Genomic DNA, 20,891 nt, shown 5'->3' on the forward strand with positions numbered 1-20,891 from the left:
TTAAATGTAAATGTATTAAATGCTCCAATGAAAAGACATAAGGTAACTGAATGGATAAGAATATGACTCAGGCCCTGGACAGTGGCTCACTTGGTTGGGGTGTTGTTCCATACACCAAAAAGTTAAGGGTTCGATTCCCAGTCAGGGCACATACCTAGATCAAGGGTTGAGGGTTTGATCCCTGGTTAGGGCGTGTACCGGAGGCAACCAATTGATGTTTCTCTCTCACATAAATGTTTCTCTCTCTCTCTCTCTCTCTTTCTCTCTCTAAAGTCAATAAAAAAATATCCTCAGGTGAGGATAAAAAAATACAAAACAAGAAAAAATGATGCAGTCAAACCTAGATTCTCAAATGTCTCCCATCTCGAACAATTTGCTTCTTAACCTGACAATGCTTTTTATGCTCATACCTAAATGATCAGTCACATGTCTCTCAGGTGACAAGGAGAGAATGTGCAAGTATGAGTCAGTTTACCACTGTTAAAATCTCAGGATATTGTGTTATGAATATTTTTGTGTGTTTTTTTTGCTTTTGTTGCTGCTTATTATTATTATATTTTGATTTTTTTATTGTATATTTCATTTCCTTTTTGTTAAATTTTCATTTACATTTCATGTCCTTTTTGTTTTTAAAGTGTTTATTTATAGATTAAACAGTAGACATGTACTGTATATAAGAAAGGTTAAAACAGGGAATCATTTGGGGGTCTGAAATGGATTAATTTCATTTAAATTATTTCTAATGGGAAAATATGATTTGGTTTTTGAACAGCCTTCCAAACGAATTAAGTTTGGGAAATGAGGTTCCACTGTATATACTGTCTACAAGAGATCAGCCTCAGAACAAAAAAATACACAGACTGAAAGTGAAGAGATGGAAAGGAATTATTCCATGCAAATGGAAACAAACAAACAAAAAGCTGGAGTAGCAACTCTTATACATGGACAAAATGCACTTCAAAACAAAGGCCATTAACAAGAGATAAAGAGGTCATTACATAATACTAAAGCGATCAATCCAGTGAGTGGTTGTAACCTTTGTAAACATATATACACCCAACATAGGAGCACCTAAATGTATAAAGAAAATCTTGGTGGAAATTAAGAGAGAGTACGACAGCAATACAATCATAGTAGAAGATTTTAACACCTCACTGTCATCAATGGAGCGATCTTCCAGACAAAAAAATCAACAAGGCAATGGAAACCTTAAATGACACACTGGATCAGCAGGATTTAATTGATATTTACAGACCATTTCATCTCAAAGCAGCAGCATATACATCCTTCTCAAGTACACATGGAACATTCTAAAGACAGACCACATGTTAGGACACAAAATAAGTCTTAACAAATTCAAGAAGATTGAAATCACATCAAGCAAATTCTCTGACCACAATGGTATGAAAGTAGAAATCAATTACAATAAAAGAAACTGAAAAACATTAAAACACATGGGAGGCTAAACAGCATGTTATTAAACAGTGAATGGGTTAACAATGAGATCAAGGAAGAAATTAAAAATGACCTGGAAACAAATTAAAATGAACACACAACAATCCCAAATCTATGAGACACAGAGAAAGCAGTCCTGAAAGGGACGTTCATAGCATTATAGGCCTACCTCAAATAAACAATCTAAACCTACAGCCTAGAAGAACTAGAAAAAAAACCCAAAACACAATAAACAAAGCCCAGAGTAAGTAGAAGGAAGGAAATCATAAAGATCAGAGTGTAAATAAATGACATAGAGACTGGAAAAAAAACATACAAAAGATCAATGACACCAAGAACTGGCTTTTTGAAAAGATAAACTAAACTGATGAATCTTTAACCCGACTCATCAAGAAAAATAAGAGAGTGAACCCAAATAAACAAAGAGAGACATGAAAGAGGAGTAACAACTGACACCACAGAAATACAGAGGATTGGAAGAAAATAGTATGAACAGTTATATGCCAACAAATTGGACAACCTGGACAAAATGGACAAATTCCTAGAAACATACAATATTCTAAAAGTAAATCAGGAAGAATTAGAAAACCTGATTAGACTGATTACAACTAATGAAACTGAAGTAGTAATAAAATAATATAAAAAACTCTCAGCAAACATAAGTCTTGGACCGGATGGCTTCACAGGTGTATTTTACCGAACACCCAAAGAAGAACTAACACCTATCCTCAAACTATTCCAAAAAAAATTGAATAGGAGGGAAGACTTTCAAGCTCTTTTTATGAGGCCAATTTTATACTAATTCCAAAACCAGAGAAAGACACTACAAGAAAGGGAAACTATAGGCCAATATCCCTGATGAACATAGATGCTAAAATCTGCAACTAAATATTAGCAAACTGGATATATTAGCAATACATTAAAAAGATCATACACCATGATCAAGTGGGATTTATTCCGGGATGCAAGGTTGGTACAATATTTGTGAAACAGTTTAATTCGTTATAAATCCAGGTAAGTTTCTGGTCTTGACCATCTTGAGAAGATGAGGATGGTCTGGGCTTACCAGTTGAACATATCACCTGGTAATCTTAGTTTACCAGGTTTCAGAGGAAACCAATCAACTAACAATTAGGTCTATAATTGATCTCAAAAGTCTCTAGGTTGAAGATTATTCAGAGTCAGTTGGGGCCTTGTTATTGATATTTTTATAAACATTGTTGGATGAGACTATATTTCTGCTCAAACATAAACTAAAGATGTCAGTAGTTCCTGAATATCATTAAAAAAACAAATACCTGAATATATTTCTGACTCATCTCTGGGGTTTGCCAATTGCTTTTCAATGTTCAGAATAAAAATACGCCTTTATAGTTCACTATCTTTCATAAACGTGATTTTCTAAATATACTTTTCTAACTTTATGTCTATAGAGAATATACACTAAAACTTAAAACTGCAGAAAGTTCTGGGATTAGTTCATAAAATCAAGTAAATCTCTAGACCACTGAGATTCAAATGGTTGCTGTGAGGGGCCTATTATTGGGCAAGACAAAGTTCACTGTGGTTAAAATAGTTATCTATCTTAAATACATTAAAGGGGTTTCTCCCTGTGAGAAGTTAATACCCTAGAGTAAGTTCTGAATTAACAGAAAAGTCAACTAGGTTGCAATTTAACTAAAGTTAATTGAGCATATAACCAGCTAGGAATGTCTAATATTGTTTTTTAAATCACTTCCTGAGAAAACCAAAAACAAACCTCAATAATACTTCCTACAGCTAAGAAAGAAGAGTGAAATTTAAATATTAAGGCATATTAGTCCTACTGAATGACAAGGTTTTAAATTTATGTGTCTGCAACAAGCAGAATCCGAAGTAACCGCTTGAGCTAAAGCTGACCCAGGTTTTAAATTTAAATAAAGTCAATTAATATGTTACATTTGAAATTGAGAAATAAAAATATTATAAAAATATAATCAAATGGGGTTAAATTAGACATACTGAAAATGAAATCTTCTTGGTTTCCCTCCATGGAAAGCGAAGGACCAATGTTCGAACTCCATTGTGAACCTCAAATACAAGGACACCTTTAGAACAGACTCCTAGTAATATTCCAGTTTGTGACTTTTTCTCAGGGTGCACCCGGTGAAAATGAACTCCATATTCTGTCAGTCTTTGGCAGACCTGTTGGAACAATACCATACACCTTGCTAAGAGGTGACAAAAAGATACAGAACTTGTACCAATGTAGTTTAATACAGAAAGGATAGTCTTTTCAACAAATGTTGCTAAAACAATTGAATATTCACACGCCAAGAAAATGAATCTCAATCCTTATTACACCCAATATATGAAAATTAACCCCAAAATGAACCACAGATTTACATATAGGAGCTAAACTATAAAACTTAGAAACTCTTTGTCACTGTGGGTTAGACAAAGATTTCTTAGATGGGACATAAAAAGCATGAAGCATGGAATCCATAGACGGATAGATACGGGTTCAAATCACAGTTTTACCCCACATAATAGCCATTCACTTTGGGAACATTACATTTCCTTTTTGAGTCTCAGTTCCCTCATTTACAAAAGAATTAAAATACCATGATTTTAGTCAGGAATAAATAAAATGAGATAATTCATAGTATCATTTATTGGCATCTTGCTTACTTTGAAACAGATACAAAGCTTATCACTATAATCTTGTGTACTTACCTTTAAAAATTCTGACTCCGTCTCTTTTTCAGAAGCTCCTGCATAGGTATTATGCAATTTGGGCAACTCTTCTTTAATATAGGACAGATCAAGTTTCTCCATCACTCTGGGAGGCAAATAATGCTCCAGTCTAAAATAAGACACACCATGAACCTAGAAAGGAGAATGTTTTTGTAAGCAATTCTGTTTGCCCTTTTCCTCCTACTTAAAAGTTCTTGCCTCAACCAAGAGATAAGATGCCTCAATTTACACTTCTCTCTGAGAAGTGAGTTTTAAAGGAAATGCATCAGTCTCTCTCTTTTATTCAGGGAGGTAGTATGACTGAACTGATTGGAAAACTTGAGGCGCGCCAAATGTCACTATAGGGTTAATGTTCTGTAGGATGCTGCTTGAGAGGTATAGTTTCTTGCTCCCTCTTAAATCCACTTAAATTCTAGAATATTTGGGCTTGAACATCTATTTTCAATACAGTGAACTCTGCTGGGCTCTCAGCCCATTACTGCATGGACCCATGTGGAAAGTAGAAGATCCCTTTGATCCAGATTGACTGGTAACTCTGTGTCTAGTATCTACCAGGTAGAAATTGGGAAAAGGGTAAATGTTAGATAGCCTGAAACTCTGAAATAGGCTAATTTAAAAAAAGATAGACTGATGGGAAGGAAGGAATGAAGGAAGGAAGGAAGGAAGGAAGGAAGGAAGGAAGGAAGGAAGGAAGGAAGGAAGGAAGGAAGGAAAGAAATCCCACAGTGTATGATTGTATATAACCAAAGTACATGGGGAACTTGGTCATTCTAGCTTCAAAAATCTCTAGATCTAAACAGCAAACACCTCAACTAGATTTAGTCTTTAATTATGCTGAGAATAAGAACAGTAATGCAAAAGTGGTCCTGGAGAAAAAAAATATCCCACCTCTGGTTGATAATCTCCATACTCAGCCTGGAGAGCCAATGAGGCCAACAGTAAAGAGGTTTCGTCATCACAGTGCATTCTCTCCTCCAAGATATCTTTTCGCAACTGAAGATAATACTGGTGACAGGTCAGAGTATGTCTGGAAAATAAATACAAACACAAGACATCTGGGCTTTATCCTCAATCTTGAGGTAATTTGTATTATTGGCAGATAAGTTTAGTTTCCAAGACAGTTTATAATGAAGCTTTTCAGCCACAATTATTGAATAAACGATGTTGAAGAAATTATTTCTTTTATGATAAAGGAAACATTATCATTGATCAGATCAAATAGTTCAGTATCAGTAAACTAACGGGTCAAAAACCCAGGGGTCAAGAAGAGAAAAATAGAAACTCTTGCGTACTCACTGGATTAGACTAACATCATCCATGAAAAATTTAATTCGGAAAAACAAAGTAAAATTAACAGTGGCTTTGTTCTTTTTCTTCGGTTCTTCTTTCCATCCCTCTGGGGCCACTTTGGTTAATTTTAAATCAGGATCCACGAAGAAATATTCATTATCTAAAACAAAATAAGAAAACATTCAGATAAAAGAAATATTGAATAAAATAAAATTATGAAGAAATATGACAGGGTGCTCTGAAGCAATATGGCTTAGTCTTTTAAGAATGAGGGGTCTTGCCCTGGCCGGTTTTGCTCAGTGGCTAGGGCGTCAGCCTGTGGACTGAAGGGTTCTGGGTTCGATTCTGGTCAAAGGCACATTCCCGGGTTGTGGGCTCAATCTCCAGTGGGGGATGTCAGGAGGCAGCTGATCAATGATTCTCTCTCATCATTGATGCTTCTATCTCTCTCTCTGCCTCTCCCTTCCTCCCTGAAATTAATACAAATATAGTTAAAAAAAGAATGAGGGGTCTTGCCCTAATGGGTGTGGTTCAGTGGTTAGAGTGTTGGCCTATGCATCAAAGGATCTCAGGTTCAATTCTGGTCAAGGGCATGTACCTGAGTTGCAGGTTCAATCCCTGGCCCCAGTTGGGTGCAGGAGGCAACCAATTCATGTGTCCCTCTCACATCGATGTTTTTCTCTCTCCCATCAGTGTTTCTCTCTCTCTTCCCACTCCCTCCCTTCCTTCCATTCTCTCCAAAAATTAATGGGAAAGATATCCTCGGGTGAGGATTAACAACCACACAAAAAAAGAGAGAAGAATGAGGGGTCTGAAGACAGATAAACCTGGATTTAACTTCTGGCCACATCATTTACTATCTATGTAATAATGAATAAACTTAGCCTCTCTAGACATCAATTTTCTTGTCTGTAAAATGAGGATAGTGCCCTTTCCTGCAATGCCTACTTTATAAGGCTGTTGTAGGGATCACATGACATAATGGATATAAAACACTTGGTAAAGTGTGAGGCACATGGTAAGCATTCAATAAACATTAGTTATTATTTATTACTAGAGGCCTGGTGCACGAATTCATGCACTGCCAGGGTAAGGAGACACAGGAGGTTGGCTGGTTGGCCCCGCACCCTGGTCGAACTCCCGATCGAACTCCCAGTGAAGGGGACAATTTGCATATTAGGCTTTTATTATACAGGAGGATATTGAGCTACCAGCTGAAATCTAGGAAGAGCAGTCATTTAAAAAATTTATTTTATTATTATTATTTGTTTTAATCCTCATCCAAGGATATTCTTTTCCATTGAGTTTTTAGAGAGAGTGAAAGGGAAGGAAGAGGAGGGGAGAGAAAAACATCAATGTGAGAGAGACACATCGACTAGTGAGACACATCGACTAGTTGCCTCCCACCCCCAACTGGGGGCAGGGAGTGAACCTGCAACTAAGGTACGTGCCCTGGACTGGGAATGGAACCCATGACCCTTCAGTAAGAGGGCTGATTCTCTAACCACTGAGCAAAACTGGCCAGAGTTTTTTTTTTTTTAAATCATCACTTAAGTATTATTGACCTTCTCCAAATAATAGATTATTCACTAAAATTTGACTTATCCAGAATGTTTAAGAAATTAGGTATATTATATATAGAAATTTTAATTAATTGAATATCTTTAATTAGTATTATCTATTTAGCATAAAATTGTAATTATTAAAGTGGCAGAAAACCAACTGGCACTAATTGAATATTTGCTGGATGACTACAAAATGGACTATTAGTTTTTAAGAAAAGAATTCAATAAACTGAATTAAAAGAAATATTTCTCTTATCCTGATCTGGCAGGGTTTCAGGATGGTTTGATCCTTCAATTATAATTTATGGTACTTCGTTGTCTAAGCTTTCTAAGATAAATTCTGAGGTAAACAGGAATCTGAAATATTAAAGAGCAATTTATAAACATAACAATTTAAAGAGACTTATTAAGCCCAACTACAAAGGGCTTCTTATTGCTATGGAAATTCTAATTGACAACCAGGAGCGACTTCCAATGAAGCTGTGCTCTGAGGCCACTATAGATGTGAAAGTGGCTCAGATGAGGAGAAAATATGTGAAGTCATATTTTCAGTCATCCACCAGCAACATTTATAAAGACACTGTATATTTTAGGATAGTAGGCTAAAGAAGTTGAAGATTCCGAAATAGGGTCCTACTATATTAGCAGGATACTAACTTCTAGAATACATAAGCAGGCAATTGACATATATAATGGTCCTCAAAATATAACAATTAAAATCCATTTTTATATAGCCAAAAGCCAAAGAAAAATCTTCATGACCAAGTGCAGAAGATACAAAAAAGACACAGCCACTAAAACAATGCATCTTGCCCTAGCTGGTTTTGCTCAGTAGATAGAGTATCGGCCTATGACTGAAGGGTTCTGGGTTCGAGTCCAGTCATGGGCACAAACCTTGGTTGCAGGCTCGTTGCCAGCCTGGGCCCTGGTTGTTGGCTCATGCAGGAGGCAACCAATCCATGTGTTTCTCTCTGTCTTTCCCTCTCTTTTCCACTCTCTCTAAAAATCAATGGAAAAATATCCTTGGGTGAGGGTTAAAAGGAAGAAAACAAAAAACAAAAACAATGCACCTAGTTAGAAGAAGGAAGGGAGTTCCTAGACTCCTACTCCTCCCTGCTGAATGTTTATGTAATTACTATTTCTCAAAGCAAGGTTGGGCATAACAGGTCAGTCAAATTGTTGCCAAGTTTTCATATTGCAGCCTGAATTTAAAAATTTTGGTACCTTTGAGGACAGCTAAAGCAAACAAATGATGTTCCACCAAGCCAATATGGGCCACAACCATATCAAACACATCTTTACATATGGTTTTGGTATCACAAGTCAGTTCCAATCTCTGCCCACTCAGAAGCATTACATTTACTTTTCTTCGGTTATCCTCATTCTTCCCTTTCTTTGTCTACAATTGGAAAAAAAAAAGAAAAGAAAAAAGAATGGCATCTATTAAAGTAAACTGCAAGAATTTCAACTGTTTTTTTTCCCTTCAAATCATTACTGAAATTATTTTCTAAGAGTGATACAAATTGGTTTTATTACTTACAAGGATAGACCGTGGCAAATCCAAAGATACAAAAGGTTCTATCGTCATTTTCACAAACTCGGGGCCAAAGAAATTCTGCAAATCACATAATAAGTAAAATTAAGAGATTTAATTATTCTAGCTCTTTCCTTCAAAAGAAATAATGTAATAATAAAAATAAATTATATGTAAAGCCACCTGATTAGAAGTAGGTGACCTGAAACAAATGCAGAAACTTTCAATAAAGAAGGACAGTGGAGTTTACCAGACCAGGAAGGGAAGGTGCCTTACACTCAGTGTGGACAGAAGCTTTTCCTCAGCTCTGTTTTCTACCAGTGATGTCAAATGAAAAGCCTAGTTTTATACTGTTTCACAAGATTTTCCATTTTTGGACTCCAGAATGACTCAGACTCTTAAAAGCACAACAGCAGTCTTAATTTTTGAAGTAATATAGAGTTTCAAGCTCATTAAGGATGTGGTTTAATATTGCTAATGTGTGAAGGGATTGTACAGAATCTCACTGTTTTTAGAGAGTGAGACCGAATCTGTCCTAAAACAAGTCATAATTAAAAAAACAAAATATATAAAATACTGTGATTGTCAAAATATACATTTGTGATTACAAAATATTCATATCTCATATCCATCTGTAAGTATGTTCTTTGAACCCTGTGACACTATTCTTTTGTTCAAAATACTGACTATTAGGGATAGTATATGTATCATAGCTTCTGCCCCTTACTGCTGTCTCAAGTAAGAAAATCCTATCTCAGGAGCTGGGAGGACTTGGGAGAGGGAGAAAGTGGAGTCCACACACCACAGTTATTGCTTCTCAATGTACTCTTTACCTTGACCTACTGTATATCCAGGGTTTCTGCCCAGAGGGAAGAACTGATTGAGGAGATATCTTAAATCAAGATAGACTCCAGGTCAGAGTAGGATCAGAATAGATTGAAAGATTATGTCCAAATGGACAAAAGGTGGGAAAAAAGCAGGGCTAATCTTGAAGCCAAAGGCAGGTGGTGTGTGGGTATGAACTCATGGAGGCTCCGGAAGTTTTATTTTTATGTTGTTTTTTTCTTTGCATTCGGCTGTACAGATCATTTTATTGCTCGGTATGGGAATTCTACCCAATTAACCAAGTGTGAAACATGACAGATACCATTTAAGTAAAAGTTTAACATTATGGGTTTGTTAATAATCAACGAACGAACCAATAGGGCACATTTTAAACAAGAATAGAAATAGAGCAGAAAAAAATGAGAATGGCCTGCCATGGGAAACAGAATCTAATATAGATCAACTACGGCAACAGGGTATGAACAAGTTAAAATGTGTCTGCATCAAGAGTAATATAAAAACAAAAATTTATGTTTTGGGAAAGAACATTAATTCAATTGTGGAATTGCTCCTCTAATACTAGTACTCTTTTTCAGCCCCCAAAACATACCCTTCTTGCTCTTTTCAGAAAACAACAACAAACACCATACCACCATGTGACCATTTAATGACCAATAGTTCAAATTCTCTAGTCACTGATAAAGCATGTCTCTGATAAAGTGTTTTAAAATAGCCAGGCACTGACTGCCTATATGACAGCACAGGTTTTTAGTGGGATGACACGTAATAGTGGCATATTGTAAAGGTACAGGCTGCCATTTATATGAATCTCTAATGAGCCAAAGTTTTCCATGAATTCTATGATTTAGGAAAGTGATGTGTATATACGTGTGCCTTTGATGCTTTATGTGTGCCTTTAATTATCAGAAGCTCATGCTTCTGATAATTAAATTTACTATGATACCCTGCCTATTGCCTAATTTTGAGAAAGGTATTTTTTGTAACTAGAGGCCCAGTGCATGAAATTCGGGCATGGGGGGGGGCCCTTAGCCCAGCCTGCACTCTCTCTAATCTGGGACCCCTCGGGGGACAACCCTCTCACAATCCTGGACCACTGGCTCCTAATCGCTCACCTGCCTGCCTGCCTGGTCACCCCTAACTGCCCCCCCCCCCTTGCTAGCCTGATCATCTCTCACTGCCTCTGTGTGCCGGCCTGATGGCCCCTAACTGCCCACCCCTGCTGGCCTGGTCGTCCCTATCTGCCCCCTGCTGCTGGCCAGGTCGCCCCCAAATGCCCTCTCTCTGCCAGCCTGGTCGCTCCTAATTGCCCCCCCCCCCCCACCAGCCTGGTCACCCCCAACTGCCCCCCTCTGCCGGCCTGGTCGCCCCTAACTGCACCACCCCCCACCAGCCTGGTTGTCCCCTGCTGGTCTGGTCACCCCCAAAAGCCCCCCCTGCCGGCCTGGTTGCCCCTCACAGCCCCTCTGCCAGCCTGGTCGCCCCATGCAGCCTGTTCTTCAGTTGTTTGGTAGTCTCTCACTAAACCCCCTGCCGGCCTGGTCACAGGCAGCCATCTTGTGAGGGTGTGATGGTCAATTTGCATATTATCACTTAATTATATAGGATAATAAAGTATCTTCTTTTCAGTTTAAAACAAATTCAGTATGTTTATTGGAATTTAATAATTTTAAAATGGGACAGTGTCTTATCAATTACAACTCAATTCCAGATTTTAAAAATTAAAACAAAACAGAAGAGGGTAATATATTTTCTAAGTGCAGAACAAAAAAAGAAAAAAATCATTCTAGATTTTATCCCTTTTACTAGTATTTATTTTGCTTTTGAAGAATGATTTGTAAAGGAACAATACAAATAAAGATTGCCTCACCTACCAAATTGGTGGTGATGATGATGATAATAATATCTGGAGTAGGTAAGAATACAGTAAAACAGGCATGATCATAAAAGCATAATACAAACTTTTTGAAGAGGGCAATTTAATGATATGTGTCAAATGTCTTACAAGGTGCTGCCTTTGATTTGGCTATTTTATTTGGAGGAACATATTTGCAAAGATTTGGCTATAGGGATGTTCAAAGGAGCAATGCTTGCAATAGCAACAAAAAAACAATAACAAATTAGAAAAATTTAAAATGTCCAATAATTAGAAACTTATTAAAGAAAGTATGAGCCCTAGCCAGTTTGGCTCAGTGGACAGAGCGTTGGCCTGCGGACTGAAGGGTCTCAGGTTCGTTTCCAGTCACGGGCACATGCCCAGGTCGCGGGCTCGATCCCCAGTAGGGGGTGTGCAGGAAGCAGGTGATCAATGATTCTCTCTCATTGATGTTCTCTCTCCCCCACTTCCTTCCTCTCTGAAATCAATAAACATATATTTTAAAAAAAGGAAAAAAAATTATGGTACATGGTAAATTCACAAAATGGAATACTTTACTGCCTTTAACAATAATATTATAGAAGTTGTAAAATTTTCCAAGATATTTTACATGAAATAAGAAGTCTGCTCATTTTGAGCTTATGTTTATAAAAATAAATGGCATATATTGAAACAAAAATAAGCCAACGAAAACACATAAAAAATCCCTCACAGATATAAAATGCATATTTGTTTATCCTTGTGTTTGGATATTGTAATATGAGGGTATATGCTTGGAGCTACCATGACTATAAAGTGAATTATTGCCACAATTCTGAAAATGACAGAGCAGAAAGACGGAATGTCCTTGATAGCATTCATGAGCTTCTGAACTAACCTTGAACATCTATCTGATCTTCTTGGGTTTTGATATAATGAATTTCTTATTAAAAAATGATCCCCACAATGCTGAATAAAGCCAGCTATGAAAACTAACGTGAGATTTCAATTTCATTTACAGGCAACTTTAGGATCCCTATAGAATATTTAAGAATTCTTTGCATAACGTTTCCCCATGAAACAAAGTTCAGATGCAGTAATCTGAGAATCAACTTACCCTTAGTTTTCTTTGGGTCATGGCTGTTTCTAGAGCCATTTCTCTCAAAGGATCCCTGGTGATGTCAAGCATGGACGCTCTGATTGTCTCCCCCGGATAAAGGCTCAGCCGGGACTGTCTGAGGGCCATTCTAGCTTGGAGCTGCATCATTTCTTCTTCTTGCCGCTTCAGCATAATCTCTTGGTTAACTAAGTTGCCTTCAAGGGGTGTTTCATATTGTCTGCTATATAAAAAAAGTGGACAAAAGTAAGGATGGGGAAGAAAACAGTTATTTTAAGTCTAATCAATAAAAACCAAGTTAGCTTGGCTGGTGTGGCTCAGTGATTGAGCTTCAACCCATGAACCAGGAGGTCACTGGTTTGATTCCCAGTCAGGGCACATGCCTGGTTGTGGCCTCAATCCCAGTAGGGGGCGTACAAGAGGCAGCCAATCTATGTTTCTCTTTCATTGATGTTTCTCTCTATCATTCTCCCTTCCTCTCTGTAAAAATCAATAAAACCTATTAAAAAAAATAAAAACCATGTTAAATAAAGAAATCAAGAATTTAAACAAATTTTATATTTGTCATCTCAGAAGAACCCTTGCAGTTCTACTTCTTTTCAATCCTCACCAGAGGATATTTTCCCATTAATTTTTAGAGAGAGTGGAAGGGAAGGGGAGAGGTAGAGAGAGAGAAACATCGATGTGAGAGAGACACATCGATTGGTTGCCTCCTGCATGTGCCCCAACTAGGGCAGGGGATAGAACCTGCAACCAATTAGGGCTCAGTTCTACTTTTAATGTACTGATATAATATGCTGTCCCACTTTTTGTGGGTGTATCTATTTTCTCCACCTCTCCTCTGAACATGTAGCATCCTATGAAAACTGCTTCCCCTAGAACTCTCTCAGATTGGGGCTGTTTTATCCTTTTTTTAAAAAAATATGTTTTTTTAATTCAATTTTTAGAGAAAGAGGAAGGGAGAGGGATAGAGAAACATCAAAGAGAAAAGTATCCATTGATTGCTTCCTGCATGCTAGTGAGCCCACAACCCAGGCATGCGCCCTGATAGGGAATTAAACCAGTGACCTCTCGGTGCATAGGACAATGCTCAGCCAACTGAGCTGTTCTACACTTACAGTCCTGAAAACCTGGGCCTGGTGATGGGATTGAGATTCCTTTTAATACCAATGTCAGCTTCCAGATGATCAGTCACGCTCCTCCATTGAGCCCCAGGTTCCTTGAAGTACATGCTATGAAATCATACCATCCACAGCTCTGCTTTGCTCTAGACATTTATTGTCTCTACTAGAGGCCCAGTGCATGAAATTCGTGCATGGGTAGGGTCCCTAGCAGCAGCCAGCTACAGCATCCCTTCCTCTGGTGGTTGCCTGTAGCTGGCTGGGGCCTCCCTTTCTGCAGCTGGCTGGCTAGCCCCGCCCCCTGGTCAAACTCCTGGTAGAGGGAACAATTTGCAAATTAGGCTTTTATTATTTAGGACTAGAGGTTCGGTGCATGAAATTCGTGCACTCAGGGGGTACCTCAGCCTGGCCTGCACCCTCTTGCAGTCCAGGAGCCCTTGGGGGATGTCTGACTCGGGGGGAGAGGGCTTAAGCCGTCAGTCAGACATTCTTAGTGCTGCTGCGGAGGTGGGAGAGGCTCCTGCCATTGCCACTGTGCTCGCCAGCCATGAGCCCAGCTTCTGGCTGAGTAGTGCTACCCCTATGGGATTGGACCAAAACCAGCTCTCTGAAATCCCCCAAGGAGTCCAGGATTGCGACAGGGCGCAGGCCAGGCCAAGGGACCCCACCGGTGCATGATCAAGGCCTGGGAGAAACGCAGGAGGCTGGCCAGCCAGGGAGGGACTGCAGGAGGGCTCCAGGGCATGTCCAGCCCCTCTCACTGAGGACCCCAGGAGCAAGCTAACCTACCGGTTAGAGCGTCTGCCCCCTGGTGGTCAGTGCATGTCATAGCGAGCAGTTCAGCTGCCTTAGCATATCATTAGCATATTATGCTTTGATTGGTTGAAGGGCCAACTGGTCGACCGGACACTTAGCATATTAGGCTTTTATTATATAGGATTGGTTGACTCCCCTTATTTATTAAGGACTTAAATGCCCAATTCAGCCCTGGCCAGTTATGTTCAATGGTTAGAGCAGTGGCCCATGCACTGAAGCATCTGGGATTTGATTCCTAATCAAGAGCATGTACCTCAGTTGCTGGCTTGATCCCTAGCACTTCCATGTGAGAGGCAACTAATTGATGTCTCTCACATTGATGTGTCTCTCTCTTTCTCTCTCTCCCTCTCTCCCACCTTTTACTCTATCTAAAAGCAATGGAAAAATATCCTCAGGTGAGGATTTAAAAAAAAAAAAGGCCGACTCAGTCTTTTTCTTCACCTGTACTTCTGTCATCATTCATGGTGGGTTTGTATACATAGACTGAGGAGTCCTCCAACACTCTGGCCTCCTTCACTGCCACCAGCAGTGACTCTTATGGTCATACTGGCTATTAACAATAACCACGCCACCTCTAAAATTTCCTATTTCTATCCTCCAATACCATCTCTATATAATCTCATTTTTTTCTAGCTCACTTCCTCTAATAGTTTTCTTCAAATAATTCATTGACTCTATTAGGAATTTTAATCCATTTACTCCATCACTTTCTCTCTGGCTATCACCCTTCTCTTGCCAATGTATTGCTTGAAATCTAAGCCCATCATTAAAATCACTCCTTTGCATAAACCCCAACTTTCGTGAAACTGCAAAACCATGCTGACTGATCTCACCTGGCTCTCAAGCACTGCCTGGCAGCTCATTTTCTTAAGAGAACTATCTATACTAATAAAAGGGTAATATGCTAATTAGACTGGACATCCTCCGGACATCCTTCTGGACAAAGCCGCGGTGGCAGGGGCCGAGGTAGTGGCAGTTAGGGGTGACCAGGCCGGCGGGGGAAGGCAGTTAGGAGCGATCAGGCTGGCAAGGGAGAGCAGTTAGGGGGATCAGGCTGGCAGGGGCAAAATAGGGGGATCAGGCAGGCAGGCAGAGAGGTTAGGGGCAATCATGCCGGCAGGCAGGTGAGCAGTTAGGAGCCAGCAGTCCTGGATTGCAAGTGGGATATCCCCCGAGGAGTCCCAGATTGGAGAGGATGCAGGCCGGGCTGAGGGACCACCCCCCACCACCACCACCTCCCACACGAATTTCATGCACCAGGCCTCTAGTTTTATATAATCTCTTCATTTCTTTCCTTTTCTTTTCAAAGCTCCAATACTCTCTCCCTCTTCCTCTCTCAGCTTTTCCTTGGTTTTCTTGGTTAAAAAAAAAAAGAAGCAATCAGGAAATAACTTCCTCATCCTTAACCATCAAACTTTCCAAATTACATCCGTGTGTTCTTCCTTCTCTTCTGTTACAATGAATGGATGTTCTGCACACTTAAATAGACCCAAAACCTCTACGTGCATGGGATTCAGTCCCTTTCCCCTACTCAAAGACTTTGCTCCTGCTATTATTCTCACATGCATCAATAGTCTGGTATAGTAGGTTATTCTTATTAGAATTAAAAATGCTATACTATTTCCTACTCAGAATAAGCTACCCACCTTTGGTTCCACATCATCTTTAAGATTCTATCCCATTTGTTTTTTGCTGTTATTTAGAGTAAATCTCTTAAAAACTGTCATTTAAATTTTACCTCTACTTCATCTCCCACTCTCTCAGACTCTGACCAATAGTTCCTGTTATTCCACCAAAATTGGTTACAAAAATACTGTCAAAGCTATAGGACAATTATCAATTTTTAATTGTACTTGACCTCTAAGTACCATGTGACATAGTTGCTCAATCGTTTCTCTTCTTGGAACATTTGAATTCTGGAAACCATGCTCTTTATTTTCTATTTGCTTCACAGGCTCCTCCTTTTTCGTGTCTTTTGCTGGATCCTCCTTCATTTCAAATCTCTTAATGTTAGACTAAAACAGTGCACAGACCTCCAGATTTTTCTAGTTCCTATGTACTCCATCTCATTTAGTCACTTGGTCCTAATCACCTCATATGTTCTTATAACTCCAGTCTCTCCCCTGAATTCTAATTCTATTCACCTGCCTAGGTGAGTGTTTGACTTGGATGTTAATATGCATCATTAGCCTAATATGTCCAAAACCAAATTATTGATACTTCCTTCCATATCTTAATCATTTCTGTTTGTTTAGGAAACAACTTGGAGGCATTCTGATTCCTCTTTCTTGAAAATCCCACATCCAATACAGCAGCAAATCCTGAAGGCACAACCTTAAAGATATCTGTATTTGACTCTTCTCTATCACTAACAACCTATGCTGTTTACATCTCACACGGGGTGCTGTAATTGCCTCCTAACTGGTCTCTTACTCCTGTAAATCTATTCTTAACAGATCAGACCTTCAAAATCCCACTAAAATGTAAATTAGATTCTGGCTCTCTATGCTTTTTAAAAAACATATCTTTAGTGTTTAGAGCAGTGGTTCTCAAACTTCCTAATGCCGCGACCCTTTAATACAGTTCCTCATGTTGTGGTGACCCCCCAATTTCATTGTTACAAATTGAACATAATTAAAGCATAGTGATTAATCACAAAAGCAATATGTAATTATATATGTGTTTTCCGATGGTCTTAGGCGACCCCTGTGAAAGGGTCGTTCGACCCCCAAAGGGGTCGTGACCCAAAGGTTGAGAACCACTGGTTTAGAGTATTACAGATATCCTCCCTTTCCCCTGCTTGACCTCTTCCACCCTGCTCCTGTCCCACACCCAGGACTTTCCCACACTATGGTTATGCATATCCTAAATAATAAAAGCCTAATATGCAAATTCACTGAATGGCAGAACAACCAGCAGAATGATCAGTTGCTGTGATATGCACTGACCATCGGGGGCAGACGCTCAACGTAGGAGCTGCCCCAAGCTCGCAGGCCCTAGGCCAGCCAAGGTGGGCGTGAGCAGGGGCCCCCCGATTACCCTGCTGGTTACCCTGCAGAGGGAGGCGACGGACAGCGGCAGCAGGGGGCAGGGCTGGTGAGCGGGTGGCGCCAGGCCCGCCAAGGCAGGTGCCAGCAGGGCCCCCAGATTGCCCTGCTGGTCGCCCTGCAGGGGGAGATGACCAGTGGTGGTGGTGGCAGTGGGGGGCAGGGCCAATGAATGGTTGGTGCCAGGACGGCCAAGGTGGGTGCCAGTGGGGACCCCCTGATTGCTCCACAGAGGGAGGCAAATGGTGGCAGTGGCAGGGGACAGGGCTGGTGAGTGGGGGGCCCTGATCACCTCACCGGTTGACCCACAGATCAGCCCTGATCACCGGCCAGGCCTAGAGACCCTACCTGTGCACGAATTTCATGCACCGGGCCTCTAGTATGCATATAAATTCATTGGCTAATCTCTTCCCACCCACTCCCTTCCCTCTGAAATACATCAGTCTGTTGTATGCTTCAAAGTCTCTGGATCTTCTTTATTCATCATATTTTGTTCATTAGATTCCATATATAAGTGAGAGCATGTGATACTTGTCTTTCTCTGACTGGCTTATTTCACTTAGCATGATACTCTTCAGGTCCCTCCTGCTGTTCCAAAGGATAAGAGATCCTTCTTTTTTACATTTACACAGTATTCCATTGTGTAAATGGACCACAGTTTTTTAATCCATTCATCAATTATTGGTGGGCACTTGGGCTGTTTCCAGATCTTAGCTATTGTAAATGCTGCTATGAACATAGGGGTGCATATATTCTTTCTGATTGATGTTCCTGCCTTCTGAGGATATATTCCTAGAAGTGGGATCACTGGGTCAATTGGCAGTTCCATTTTCAATTTTTTGAGGAAACGCTACACTGTTTTCCATAGTGGTTGTACCAGTCTGTATTTCTCTATGCTTTCAACCATCCAGTGGCTTCCTATTATACTTAGAAAAACATCCAAGTGTTCACCGCAGCTTCCAAGGTCTGACATGATTTGGGTCCTGGTTACCATCCACCCTGTCCTCCACTCACTCTGCTGCAGCCACACTGTCCTTCTCGCTGCTCCTCTAACATGCAACACATCTTCCACACCTCATGGCCTCTGTTCTTATTGTTCTTTTTGTCTAGAACCCTCTTGCTTCTGATATCTGCATGGTTCACTGCCTCATTTCAAATAGTGTTCTGTTCAAATATAACATCTTGGGAGATGCCTCCTCAGATCACCCTGCCTATGCAACACAGAACTTGGACATCATACCCCTACACTCTCTATCCCTTTAGACTGCTTATTTTTCTTCAAAGTAGCATGACTCTCTAATGGTGCATTACTTACTTGTTTTTCAATGGTTTATTGGCAATCTCTTAGCCCCAGAATGACCCTTGAGGGACAGTTTTTATCTTGTTCATGACTCTATCTCCAGTATCTAGAAGTATCCAGCACATGGTAGGTGTTCAACAATCATTTGTTGAACAAATGATTGATTAAATTTGATGGTTCAAAAATATCACTTAATAAGTCAAGGATGGGGAAAACCAAGATGGCGGCATAGGTTAACGCCGGAGTTTGCTGCTTTGAACAACTACTTCAAAAGTGAAACCAAAAAATGGAAGGGACATCACCCAGAACCACAGGAACGCTGGCTGAGTGGAAGTCCTACAACTAGGAGGAAAGAGAAACGCACACGGACACTCAGAGGAGGTGCAGTGCTGAAGTCAAATTCTGAGGTGCGGAGTGCGCGGAGCGGGCTGGTGGCGGAGGGCGCGGTTGTTGTTTTCAATTGGGAGGGAGTCGCAGACTCTGAGCACCAGATCCGGGGCGAGTCTTTGGGGACCCAGACTCAGACGGGAGAGGCGGGACTGTCTGGCTTCGGTCAGAGCGAGTGCAGCTTTCTCTCCGAGCTTTGCAGCGGGTGCTGGGACTCAGAGAGGCAGAGCCCCTGGGGACAGGATGGAGAGCCGCCATAACTGCTCTCTCCGGCCCACCCTGTTGATCCTGTGCGACCTGCCCCGCCCAAGCCCTGCACAGAGGCATTTGCCGGATAGCCTCAGGCAAAGGCTAGATTAGCACCTCCCTAGAGGACAGAAGTTCTCTCACTGCTGACACAGCTGATTCTCATAGCCACTTGGCCTGGAGGTCAAACCCTCCCTGGAATTAGCTACAACAATCAAGATTTAACTATAAGACTGCGAACAAAGACCACTAGGGGGTGCACCAAGGAAGCATAACAAAATGCGGAGACAAAGAAACAGGACAAAATTGTCAATGGAAGATATAGAGTTCAGAACCACACTTTTAAGGTCTCTCAAGAACTGTTTAGAAGCTGCTGATAAACTTAATGAGATCTACACGAAAACTAATAAGACCCTCGATCTTATATTGGGGAACCAACTAGAAATTAAGCACACACAGACTGAAATAACGAATATTATACAGACGCCCGACAGCAGACAAGAGGAGCGCAAGAATCAAGTCAATGATTTGAAATGCGAGGAAGCAAAAAACATCCAACCGGAAAAGCAAAATGAAAAAAGAATCCAAAAATGCGAGGATAGTGTAAGGAGCCTCTGGGACAGCTTCAAGCGTACCAACATCAGAATTATAGGGGTGCCAGAAGATGAGAGAGAGCAAGATATTGAAAACCTATTTGAAGAAATAATGACAGAAAACTTCCCCCACCTGGTGAAAGAAATGGACTTACAGGTCCAAGAAGCGCGGAGAACCCCAAACAAAAGGAATCCGAAGAGGACCACACCAAGACACATCATAATTAAAATGCCAAGAGCAAAAGATAAAGAGAGAATCTTAAAAACAGCAAGAGAAAGAAACTCAGTTACCTACAAGGGAATACCCATACGACTGTCAGCTGATTTCTCAACAGAAACTTTGCAGGCCAGAAGGGAGTGGCAAGAAATATTCAAAGTGATGAATACCAAGAACCTACAACCAAGATTACTTTATCCAGCAAAGCTATCATTCAGAATTGAAGGTCAGATAAAGAGCTTCACAGATAAGGAAAAGCTAAAGGAATTCATCACCACCAAACCAGGATTATATGAAATGCTGAAAGGTATCCTTTAAGAAGAGGAAGAGGAAGAAAAAGGTAAAGATACAAATTATGAACAATAAATATGCATCTATCAACAAGTGAATCTAAGAATCAAGTGAATAAATAATCTGATGAACAGAATGAACTGGTGATTATAATAGAATCAGGGACATAGAAAGGGAATGGACTGACTATTCTTGGGGGGGGGGAAAGGGGTGTGGGAGATGTGGGAAGAGACTGGACAAAAATCGTGCACCTATGGATGAGGACAGTGGGTGGGGAGTGAGGGCGGAGGGTGGGGCGGGAACTGGGAGGAGGGGAGTTATGGGGGGGAAAAAAAAGAGGAACAAATGTAATAATCTGAACAATAAAGATTTAATTAAAAAAAAATAAGTCAAGGATAATGAACAAAATTTAAATGTATATATTTTAATTCCTACTTGTTATTTTTCATCAAATATATTAGCCTTCTTATTCAAATTA

The 20,891-nt window shown here is 40.2% G+C and overlaps 1 protein-coding gene across 7 annotated transcripts in view; it reads right to left on the bottom strand.

Moving 5' to 3' along the window:
• Window positions 1-20,891, bottom strand: part of PTPN13 (protein tyrosine phosphatase non-receptor type 13) — a 212,032-nt gene that overhangs the window by 79,199 nt on the left and 111,942 nt on the right. For 5 of the 7 annotated variants that reach the window (XM_059666077.1, XM_059666071.1, XM_059666082.1 and 2 more), the window contains 7 exons: window positions 12,396-12,618; window positions 8,587-8,661; window positions 8,271-8,445; window positions 5,488-5,641; window positions 5,080-5,218; window positions 4,171-4,323; window positions 3,457-3,639 (listed from right to left, as the gene is read on the bottom strand). In XM_059666077.1, coding sequence (XP_059522060.1) covers window positions 3,457-3,639; window positions 4,171-4,323; window positions 5,080-5,218; window positions 5,488-5,641; window positions 8,271-8,445; window positions 8,587-8,661; window positions 12,396-12,618 — 1,102 coding nt within the window. The remainder of the gene's footprint in view (window positions 1-3,456; window positions 3,640-4,170; window positions 4,324-5,079; window positions 5,219-5,487; window positions 5,642-8,270; window positions 8,446-8,586; window positions 8,662-12,395; window positions 12,619-20,891) is intronic. The other 2 variants (XM_059666045.1, XM_059666037.1) reach the window with 1 other exon arrangement.

This window comes from Myotis daubentonii, chromosome 1 (genome assembly GCF_963259705.1).
Source record: "Myotis daubentonii chromosome 1, mMyoDau2.1, whole genome shotgun sequence".
NCBI lineage: Eukaryota > Metazoa > Chordata > Mammalia > Chiroptera > Vespertilionidae > Myotis > Myotis daubentonii.